The 12,336-nt window shown below is 38.5% G+C and overlaps 2 protein-coding genes across 3 annotated transcripts in view; one reads left to right on the top strand and one right to left on the bottom strand.

Moving 5' to 3' along the window:
- LOC119630453 (uncharacterized) overlaps nucleotides 1–216 on the bottom strand; it is a 120,698-nt gene extending 120,482 nt beyond the window's left edge. Inside the window, exon 1 of the mRNA XM_038019953.1 lies at nucleotides 104–216. Coding sequence (XP_037875881.1) covers nucleotides 104–216 — 113 coding nt within the window. The remainder of the gene's footprint in view (nucleotides 1–103) is intronic.
- Spr (sex peptide receptor) overlaps nucleotides 1–12,336 on the top strand; it is a 269,773-nt gene that overhangs the window by 166,056 nt on the left and 91,381 nt on the right. The window lies entirely within an intron of this gene.

The raw sequence follows: 12,336 nt of genomic DNA, 5'->3' as shown, positions 1-12,336 counted from the left end.
GACTAAGTATACAAGTTCTGGACAACAACATTCGGATCGTCGGTCTACTGAGCAATATCATCCGCTCGGTGGAAGATCTTCCCTTTGTAGTTAAACATCCCACAGAGCAGAGTACTGGAAACCAAAACCATTGCGCTCATCGGCACAAGGATTCAGAGTACAGAGCCACATATCGAAGGAGTCGAACTCTTTGGAGAAGAATCCAGGGTATTCCATGATTGTTATGACATGCCCTTAAAATTAGACCTTAAAAGAACACTCAAGTGTAAAAGGCAATGTTGATTGGTATAGTCCAAGGGCATTGTTGACGTTCTTACTACTCACCATCAGATGGGCTATATGTTAGACTGCATTCGTGGGCAGTCTTGTGGTTTACATATTCGTATGGTTTCGGCTAAGACAGTGCGGACAGCATTTATTCTATCTCCAGTAAACTCTCGAGAAGTACGCGATCTATTGTCAGATAGCGGAAACACAATCGAAAATACTCGACTTGTGAGGAATGTTCTCGATAATCCTAGGGATGTCGTTTCGACTATAAAAGCGTTACAGAGATGGCACGCAGTTAGTTAGAATTCAGAGATAAATTCACAGCTCGCGTACTAAATAGTCACTAAAACCGCCACAGCTTAACTAGAGGTCGAAATCTGAATTTTATTTTACAACAAAAGATACGTTTTGGCCATGGTAAGCTTATTAGTACTGTTACGCGCTGGGGCTCGGGATAAATAAAATTCCACCAAAGTAAAACTAAAAACTGTATTCAATACTTAGAACAGTTAAAACACTTCACAAACACTTTCAAATTCTCAATTCGCTTCTTTCGCTTCGCTTCAGGTGATCCGTTCGCTATTTCGCTTCGAGTAGTTCCAATTACTGACTGACTGCGTGCCATCTCTACAATGCTTTTATAGCCGATACCTCATCCCTAGAATTATCGAGAATATTCCACACATCTCTAGTAGTAGTTTCCGCTATCTGTCAATAGATGGCGTTGTACTTCTAGAGCGTTCTAGGTGCTACTGGATCCATCGATATTCGTTCGACTATTCGGCGAGAGATGGCGTTACTCTTATCGGCGTAACAGTACTATAGTAATGTACCATCACAGCTGTACCTTGCTTTCCTCTATTTGTACTTTGATCCTGGGAATAAAGCCGTTTATCAAACATCAGTAACGACACCCTGTACATAATGTATTCGTTTTGTAATCATTCGTCGATTTGTACAAAAGCAATAAAACATGAATTGTGTCGGCAGATAAGGAAGGCGAATCGTAACGTTATTTTTCTTTATTATTTGGAAACCGACCAAATAATATACGTTGGCCTAAATCCAAATATGGGAGCGAAATAAATGCCTTCAGTTACAAATATTTATATTCGATGGAAAGTTGAAATGAACCAAATTAATTTAATATTACGACTCATCGTGACATGAAGTAGCCTTAAGGCAAATTTCATATTAGCATAACATAAGTTTAAACAATAAAAATAAACACCCTTTAATAGTGAGTCGAACTAACAATTAACATAAGAGCGAATACGCGTTTCGGTTTGAAGGGCGGGGCAGCCGTTGTAACTATACTGAGACCTTAGAACTCATATCTCAAGGTGGGTGGCGGCATTTACGTTGTAAATGTCTATGGGCTCCAATAACCACTTAACACCAGATGGGCTGTGAGTTCGTCCACTGAAGTCCACCCATCTATGTAATAAAAATGAATAAAGAAGAATATACAAAATTATAGTATCATAATTGACCCTTCATGCGTATGCAGTTTTTCATATAAATCGAACGTACTGAAATCGGTATAAGAAAAAGACGTTCAAAGATTCCGTTGTGTACAAGGTAACATAGATACATTCTTCTTCTTCTTCTCCGGACGCTCTTGTCAGAGTGGTCGCGGTTGCGCTGAAGATGTACAAACAGAAGCATTTGTTAAGTCGCCCATGCTCCTGAGGGTTGCCTTACTGGCGATGCGCTACCAGATCTGGCGGTTCGATGCTTTTCAAGTACATTGCACTATGGTGAACTCAGTTGCTTTCTTTATTAGGTCAGTCCAACGGATTGGTGGTCGGTCGCGTGATCTCTAGCCTTCCATCCAACCTTAAGTAAGAGGGGTCGTCGTCTTTTACCTAAGCCGATAGCCTTGAGAAGCTATGTCAGCGTAACCCTAACGTGTAGGTGAGCTTTCGGGGCTCAAACCTGGAGGCGTTGCTAACGCTAGCCCTAGCAAGAGCAGTGCTTCGCAGAATCTACCCGGTGGTAGATCGAAAACGACATTAAGAAGATCTGGCGATAAACAACGTGTTCAATATAATTTTAGGACTACTATTACGCTATTAAATGAAACATAAAACCTGCTTGCATTATAATAATAAATAGAATGTAAAAAACAAGCTATGAAAGCGTGATTTTTTTTATTTTTTTTTTATTGCTTAGATGTGTGGACGAGCTCACAGCCCACCTGGTGTTAAGTGGTTACTGGAGCCCATAGACATCTATAACGTAAATGCGCCACACACCTTGAGATATAGTTCTAAGGTCTCAGTATTGTCACAACGGCTACCCCACCCTTCAAACCGAAACGCATAACTGCTTCACGGCAGAAATAGGCGGGGCGGTAGTACCTATCCGCGCGGACTCACAAGAGGTCCTACCACCAGTATACAAAATTAATTAGTAATTTACTAAGCAGGTGATGCGTTTTGTATTAAGAACCAAAACATACAAACAAAAATGAATCTTTATGTGTCATTGACTATGGTCGAATTTCGACATTAGGCCTTATTAGTTCGGAGAAATCTAGGCTCGCTCAGTTAGAAAAACGTACGACAGTTTACCTCTGTCGAGGTGAGAAAGAGCTTGTCAAACTCAAGTCGAGGAAAATTTCAGTAAAAGGTTAGATAAAGTTTTGGTATTTTTGAGATGTCATTGAGCTAGTTACATTATCTTAGATACTTTCACAGTGATCTTAATAGCGACTGCAAGGATTTCTCGAGGTGATAGTTAGTATGTACTCCATTGAATCTGCGTCGAGGAATTTCCATGTTAGCATCTTGGTGAAAAGATGTCTAATCCCGAGAGATCTAATCAAATTCCCTTTTCAGAATTCGATTTCTGAGCTTTTAAGTTCAATAATTGAACTGGCACTAAAGTCTCTTTTGCTGAAATTTAGTATAGATAATTCAGATTAAGATCCATAAAACAGATAATAAAATGTTCTTAATTCAGTATAAATCAAAACATTCAATCTTTAATTACGATCGAGGGAGATTTCCACAGCAATTAACGTCGTTCGAACAATTATTCCACCGAAAACCATTTAAATGTTTCGTAGGGCAATTAAATCGCGAACTAATGTAGTAGATTGAAACCTACATCCTTCTCTTACGCCACGTCAAGATAAATAATTAATTATTTTATTCATACAATCTTACTTATTCAATTGCCTAATTGATAATATTCATTGAATATAACGTCATGTATTAACAATATATTTAAATAGTAGTGTGAAGTATATTCAGATATAAATAACAGTTTTTTTATTTCGATCCGGTAGTAGATTCATTCGCGAAGCAGCTGCTTTTGAGTTGTTAGGTCTCCTATGGAGGCGCTTGGGCAGCTGTTAGCTTATCCCAACCCTCCTCCTGGCTGAGCCTTTGCTCGCCCACCTGTCCTGGTGAAACTGGAAAGGCCTCCTTCCACAAGTAATGCCTCATTAAAAAAAACAGTTTTCGGCATTTAGATATAACTTTGTAATGAGAAAATATTTTACGTTCAGCCCCTCTGTAATTCGAAATTTTGCTCTCATTAATACGAATCCAAACAAACTTTTCACGTAATTTCTAAAATATCATGAGTTATAGAGATTTTCGAATCAAAATCCCACGCATCCTAAAATAGCGTTCCTAATATATTTTTATTCACCTACATCTTTCGTTTTCTTAGAACTTGTGTAAGCCAATACCGTGGTGTAGTCCCAGTGTGTACTAACATTTAAATGTCAAAGATTACATATAAATTCTTAATGCTAAGCTGTATCACCTATAAAGACGACTTTATCATACAGAAAACAAAGACTGGTATTTATAACGTACTTATTGCTTTTAATACGATGCGAAATGCGTAGGTGTTGGGAAAGTTCTTTTATTTTTTTTAAATCGACAAAATTACATATCCCTACGACTAATCTGTAAATATCATATTATATTTAGGAGGTGACTTTTTGGCGGGAACGCGAGGAGTGAAGTTGTGTGATTTGTTTTATTTTGTCTATTTAGTGTTTCTTCAGGTTTAAATGTGTAATAACGGTGGTATATTAACTGTTTGATATCTGTGAAAGTGCACAAATGTGGGAAAATGAAACAAAGCCGCTGGACGCAACTTCTCGGGATCCTCCAAAAAGTCCACTGAAAAAATCTTAGTAAATGACCACCATTTTACTAAGATTATATTTCATTCCATATCATCTCATTTCATTTAATTTCATCCCAGTTGATTAACATCTCAAATTAATCATTTTCATTTCATTTTACTCCATATTATCATTTTTCATAAAAATAAGAATATAAATTAAAATAAGACATGACTTAAAGATTTTAGTTACCAGGTCATAAAATCACATAAAAAATTTAGGAGGTAACTTTGACAAACCAATTTTTAAATTTTGAAATATATATAAGGAAAAATGCTGTCTCATTTGAGCAGAACTTAAGATCTTCATCTTCATTAAGTACCAGTAACCTTGGTCATGATTCGCTTTTCATTATGCCTAATTGCCTTAAAACATCGTATTCTTGAAACTATTCAAGCGTTGTAGATGAGGTTTGAATTGATTGATGGTACGAGTATAATATAGGGTTTTTCAATAATGGCACCTCGAACTTTGACACCGATTAGCGGCCATCTTGGAAAAGCAATAGCTGTCAATCTTGTAATTAATTTGTTGTTCTCAATCATTTGTAATTGTTTATTGGTTTGGTTTGTTTCTTTTATCTGTGTTTCTATTGTAAGTCCTAGTTCATTTACTATTTTTTTTGTAAAATTAGTTTAAGCTGATGGCCGTGTTGCCAATGCTTTCAATCATTAAAAAAAAGCAATAGCTGTCAAATTTGGTATGAACATATATTTAGTCATGACATTTCACCATGGAACGCTACACGCTTGTCTGGCTGTATCATCGGTCCTTATTTCTTCCGAGATACGCAAGGAACCGCGCGCTCACTGTCAATGGCGACCGATATCGGACGAAGTTAACAAAATTGTTGTGGCCTAGGATAGATAGATACTCACTCTGACTGGTGCGATCTAGGCGGGCTTCGGATAGCCTGCCAACCGAGAGGACTGGTGGTCGTGGCGCCGACGACTACTGGTCCGGCGTCCCGAGGGGGAGGGTGATGGGAGAGATGTGCTCCGCACTAAACTTTACTTTCCCCCCTTTGCCTTTTCATGGATTCTGTCTCATGCGAGGTTCGGACGTCGGTTGTTGAGCGACAGGAGGTTTTAGTCGGTTCGACTCAGACATGTCCCGTCCTCTATCCCAAGTGGAGGGCGGAAGTCCGGCGATTTCCTCCTGACAAAAAAAAAACGATAGATGTATAGATAAAACGTGTGGTTCCAACAGGACGGCGACTTGCCATACGTGCGTGGTGGTGACATCAATTAGCCACCGAGATCGTGTGACTTAACACCGCTCGACAACTTTCTGTGGGGCTACGTGAAATCTCAACCATAACTCGCGCTCTTCGTGAAATTGTACCCTATTCATGCGAAGATGTCATACAAAATTGGTCCATCAGGATACAACACCTACAGCGGATTCACGGCGGCCATTTGGCTGAAATTATATTTGCATTCATAATGTCATCGAATACCCTTTCAAATCAAATAAAAATGGTGGTTATATCACTTAAACAGATTTATTTATGTTATTTTTAAGTTCGAGCGCTTTTAATGAAAAACCTTTTATTATTACAGAAACCTTCCTTAGAGTTCCAACCACAAAGTGCATAAAGTTTCATCACAATCAGATCAATAGTTCAAAAGCCTATTATTCGGCATCAATAAAATATCTATGCATATACATATATAGTGTAAAGTCACACGGTCAAGTCCGTCGGCAACATATACAATCAAACTGTCAATTAGTAGGGACAAGAGTACTGGAGTGGAGACCTCGTACTGGTTCTAACGTGGGCAGATAACCAATGAGGTAGACCGACAGCTTGGTTCAAAATAGCTGACAAGGACTGGATGCGAAAGGCAATAGATCGAAAGGACTGAGGTGCATATGAAGAGACCTACTCTCGGCATCGGATGGAGATGGGTTGTAGAAGAAGACATTGTAAACTAAACATATAACTTTGACTATAGCGCCATCTATTACATACTTTATCAAGCCGGATAGAAAAAGATTTTAACGATAAGTTTTTATAGAGCGTGGACTGTAATTTGTACTGGTCGCTTCAATAATTAGATATATTCAGAGAGAAGGTTATTTTTATTTTATTTTTAATGCGGTTACAACACGTGCACGTACGACCTGAATTTTTTGATTGACTTGCAATGACTGTTTTCAAAATCATTATTCTCTTTCAAAATTCAAAAAATAGTTATACAAACATCATGTTTAGAATTGCTCTGAACAAAGTTTAATTACACCATCATCTGTTAGTAACTAGCTTTTAAGAGCTCACAGATTCTTCAGTACAAAAAAAAAGTGATTTTAAAGTAAGATAAAAAATATCCTATCTCTTAAGTTGGAATAAACATGCATTCAGAATAAATATAATTACGAAATCGGATAGTTAGTTTTTATGTTCATTCCGGACAAACATTGTGTCACATGAATTATGCATAATAGATTACACAGTCAAATTGGTCCGGCATTTGTTTTTTTATGGAGCTCATTGGCGAGCTGATATCAAATTATTATCGGAGCTCATCACAGCATCAGCCACTGCCTTGAAATATATTGAAAGCAAAAAACCAAAAAAAGTTCACATAGTCAATACATTAAAAAAATAAATATCCTTCAATTCCATGTCATATGTCATAGTACATCTCGGTTTTATCACTAGATACAAATACATCGGACACTTAACATTTTACCCGCTCGACCAGTGTACTTAGTGCGAGTTTTTTAACGTTCTCGATAGAGTAAAAGTTTTTTTTTTATTGCTTAGATGGGTGGACGAGCTCACAGCCCACCTGATGTTAAGTGGTTACTGGAGCCCATAAACATCCACAACGTAAATGCGCCACCCACCTTGAGATATAAGTTCTAAGGTCTCAAGTTTAGTTACAACGGCTGTCCCACCCTTCAAACCGAAACGCATTACTGCTTCACGGCAGAAATAGGCAGAGTGGTGGTACCCACCCGCGCGGACTCACAATAGGTCCTACCACTAGTAATTACGCAAATTATAATTTTGCGGGTTTCATTTTTATTACACGATGTTATTCCTTCACCGTGGAAGTCAATCGTGAACATTTGTTTAGTACATATTTCATTAGAAAAATTGGTACCTGCCTGAGATTCGAACACCGGTGCATCGCGCTCAACACGAATGCACCGGACGTCTTATCCGTTAAGCCACGACGACTTCTACTTCAAATTTGTATGGAGTTGGAACGTTTACCTACGTTTGGCGCTAGGGGCGCTGTTCCAACTGCATACCTACATATTTTAGTTAACTTTTACGCTATCGAGAACGTTAAAAAACTCGCATAAAGCACACAGAATGGACATAGTTTTCTGTAAGCAGAACTCATAGTTACTACAACGTGAATACCAACCACTACACGAAGATGAAGTAAAATGTCGTGCATAATATTCTTTAAAGAAAAAACAATCGATAGAAAAGCTCTTTCGCGTCACTAGAGCGATAAAACGTCTAGACAAACCCCATTCGTAATTTACTTGATGCTCTAAGTTAAACTAGAGACGTTATTTTGTATTCTCACTCTATTTAATAATGAATACGCGTTTGTGACACAATGGAATCATTACGGAATGACAGAGACAAAATTACAGAGGTCGCGGTTTTCGTGGGCTATGTCGAAAAACAAGTACTATTTTATTGGCGGTAGGACGTCTTGTAAGTCCGCGCGGGTAGATACCACCGTCCTTATGGTTTGCATATTTTTGTAGTGAAGCAGTAATGCCATGCGGTTTGAAGGAAGGGCAGCCGTTGTACTGTTAAAACAGAGACCTTAGAACTCATGTTTTTTATATTTGTTTATTGCTTTAAGTGGTTACTGGAGCCCATAGACGTGTTAATAAAACTCCAATAATACTACACGTTTTATAATAATTAATATTTTATAAATTTGGAGATTAACATATATTCTTATAAGCGGTCGAAACGTCCGCTGTTGATCGAGTCTGTCGGCGATCGCGATCAGCTGATGCGTCCCCCCGTCCGCCGCGTCTCCCGCCGCTGTTGTCCACGCGTTCGATGCGTGGACAGACGTCTAAAAGGTAAATGCTGCCACTCACCTTGAGACAAGAGTTCTAACGTCTCAGTTATTTCAAGGTATAAATTTTGGAGCCTCTGGGTCTGCGGAGGGACTTCGGTTCCCTCTGTATTTTGTACCGTATGTTCCACGGGGAGTGCTCTGAGGAATTGTTCGAGATGATACCGGCATCTCGTTGTTACCATCGCACCGCCCGCCACCGAAGTAGAGTTCATCCATACTACCTGGAGCCACTGCGGTCATCCACAGTGCGTTTCCAGAGGTCTTTTGTGCCACGTACCATCCGGCTATGGAATGAGCTCCCCTCCACGGTGTTTCCCGAGCGCTATGACATTTCCTTCTTCAAACGAGGCTTGTGGAGAGTATTAAGCGGTAGGCAGCGGCTTCGCTCTGCCCCTGGCATTGCTGAAGTCCATGGGCGACGGTAACCACTCACCATCAGGTCGGCCGTATGCTCGTCTGCCTACAAGGGCAATAAAAAATTACTGGTGGTGGGACCTCTTGTGAAAGTGAGGTTAATTTTTCCGAACATCAAATATATTTCTGGTCTTTGTTCTTAATACCACAATTGTGTGGCAAACTAATTGTGTGGGATACGGCTAACACACAGCGTGCTTATTGGTTATGGGAGATCACATATATCACTATTCGATAACGATTTAGTTTGTGTAATGTAGACAACTAAAAAAAGCTTAAAACAATCAACAAACAAACAACAAAAAACTTGATACTTCAAATATGAACGGATTTCAAAATATCGTAGAGCGCAAAAGCGAAATGTTCTTCGATTTTAGAAGAATATATTTTTTGTTTTTTTTTTTTCGAATAGAACCGAGCTTTCGAACGTTCAAGTTTTTAAACAGTTCGCGTGTTTTCAAAGTTTCCGATACGATATATATTACAGTCGGAACGAGACACGTGAGAAGCTAGCGTATAAAGGAACGTAACGAACGGGCTATTTCCGAGCGTGAAACGGAACGCACTCGAGTCCCGCAAGGAGCTACGAAATTTATGGACGTGGCAGATTTTTATTAGTTTTATGTCGATTCAGTAGCCTCACAGAACGTGAATATTGTAGGTAATTACGAGAACGCTATCGATCGTGATAGTTCTTTTTATTTTATGTGTTTTATTAATTTTATTTCTGTCCATGTCCACAACGTTTTTGCCAATTTATGAATATCCAATCAGTTTTATTTGTTTATTGCTTAGATGAGTGGACCAGCTCACAGCCTACATGGTGCTAAGTGGTTACTGGAGCCCATAGACAACTACAACGTAAAAGCGCCACCCACCTTTTGATATAAGTTCTAAAGTATCAGTGTAGTTATTATAATATTGTTACATTGCGTTGATGTGTTAACGAGAGCACATCTCATCTGCTGTAAAGCGGTTGCCAGAACCCATAGATATCAAAATATATGTGTGAATTATAACTAATGTATGAAAATTGTATTCATTATAAAATACTAGCGGACCCGGCGAACTTTGTTCCGCCACACAGTTTGTTTTAAACACGTCAACTTCAAAATTCTACTATAATTAACCATAGAGTATATTACGTTTAGCTGTCAGTTGCGTTTTGTTATTCTATATCAGTTGCGTTTTGTTATACCACGTTTTATGTCACGTCCCACGGGAGCGTGATAAAAATTATTCTATGTCCTTCTCCTGGTTCTAAGCTACCTCCTCACCAATTTTCAGCCAAATCAGTTCAGCCATTCTTGAGTTATAAATAGTGTAACTAACACGACTTTCTTTTATATTCTTCTTCTCCATCGCTCCCTCATTGCTGAGGATCGTGACTCCGTTTTAGCTTGTCGACTGTTAGCCTCCATCGGTTCCGGTCAGTTGCCTGGTGTAGTGCAGCGCTAAGTGGTCCGTTGGTTTGCTCGGAGATCTGGTCGGACCAACGTTTGGGGCTCCGGCCTCTAGGACGTTTTCCTTCTACTTTCCCAGTGACCATCAGACGTTCCAAGTTGTCTACACCTCTGTTCTTTTATGTATATAGATGATATTTAAGAATCATATGTACGGCGTCTTATGTTATTTATTTACACATATAAACTCTGTGTATGTTTTGTATATGTATTTATTTTTTCAATAAAGCAATTCGCTTACCACAGCAATCTCTACACCAGCCTTGGTTGACTGGTAGATAATGCCTTAAGCATTAAATCCATCTCTACTGTTCTGCATAAAGTTAAGTATCGACTTGAGGTCGAAATTTGCAATTCAAATTATTATACATATTATGTATAATCGAAATCCATGATTGCTTCGCGCTGAAGATAGGATGCTTTGACCTACCCATGCGAGCTTATAAAACATAGTATATTGAAGCTTTAGTAGTAAAACTATATGATGTTGACCTAGAATAGTTATATACTCCGATTTACGGGGCGAGGTCAACTGTGGTACACAATAGTATTGTGACTTTGAAATGCACGTCTCAATGTCTTTGTCAATGTCACCGGGTAGCCCCTTAACACCAAATGAAGCGCTGTTCACCAATCTACACAAAAAAATAAATTACAAAATTTCCACTATGTACCTGACTGTTATTTGAGCATTCATATAATAATTATCTTAAACTATTATCAATGGTTAATAAGATATTATTAACAATCTGATGGATTAAATTAAGACGGAAATATTGACCAGAAAAATATCTTCGCAGATCCGTATCCACAGAATAAAACTAGTGTTAGCTTAATGGCGTATTTTCGGTTTTGTTGTGTTTTTGTCACTTCCGTAGCGCGCTCTACGGAATCGCTACGAGCCGTCTACGTAGGGTATAAATCGTAGTCTCGAGTGCTACGGAAAAATTCACCTGTAATTTCGGAGTTTTCACAATTGCATTAAAATAATTGTAAACATTTGCCATTTCAATTGGATCGTAGTGCGTGTAATGAGGTGACACGTATTGAATTTCCGGTACAGCCTGTTTGGATTCCATGTTAGCGCGTAATTCGTTTCCAAATGATTCTTGTCCACCTGATGTTTGTCTGGAAGAGATCGCTCTTAGCGATAAGACCGCCAATTGTACTTTTTTGTATTTAATGTATCACATTGTTTTTTTTTGGGTACAATAAAGAGTAATAAAGAGTACAATAGAGAGTTTTTTTAGTGAAATACGTACTTCGTAAATTTTCAAGGTTGACTTCCACGGTGAAGAAATAACATCGTGTAATAGACCTCTTGTGAGTCCGCACACTCTGCCTATTTCCGCCGTTAAGCAGTAATGCGTTTCGCTTTGCAGGGCGGGGCAGCCGTTGTAACTATACTTGAGACGTTAGATCTTATATTTCAAGGTGGGGGGCGCATTTACGTTGTAGATGTCTATAGGCTCCACTAACCACTTAACATTAGGTGAACTGTGAGCTCGTCCACCCACCTAAGCAATAGAGACAAATAAAAAGCTCTCCTATTCCAAAAAATGTCGCTTATACCGAATGTCCTTTCACCTTTCAATAAATGAGAGAAAACATTATTTTAATCAACAGAAACAAAAGGTTGTCAATTGTCTCGATCAAATAATATCAAGGTCTCGAAGGTTCGAGATCATTATTGATATAGTCCGCGTCATACCCGACCGCGTCAGGGTTCGGACATTCTCGTTTCTGATTCAATGAACAATATAAATCAAATTTGATTTGTGGCTCTCTCTCTCTTGTATTATTTTAAGAAACAACGTTTTGATTGTAATTCGCGTTTCAAATGTTACCCTAATCATGAGATGTAGGATAGTTAGAATAGTTGAAATAGTTAAAATAATTGATTAAAATAGTTAAAAAAAATTAAAGTAGTTGAAATAGTTAAATTAATATAGTCAAAATAATCAAAATAGTC

Source organism: Bombyx mori, chromosome 24 (assembly GCF_030269925.1).
Source record: "Bombyx mori chromosome 24, ASM3026992v2".
In the NCBI taxonomy this organism is placed as follows: Eukaryota; Metazoa; Arthropoda; class Insecta; order Lepidoptera; family Bombycidae; genus Bombyx; species Bombyx mori.
Note: the sequence above shows the minus strand (reverse complement) of the source record. Positions and strands in the feature narration are given on the sequence as shown.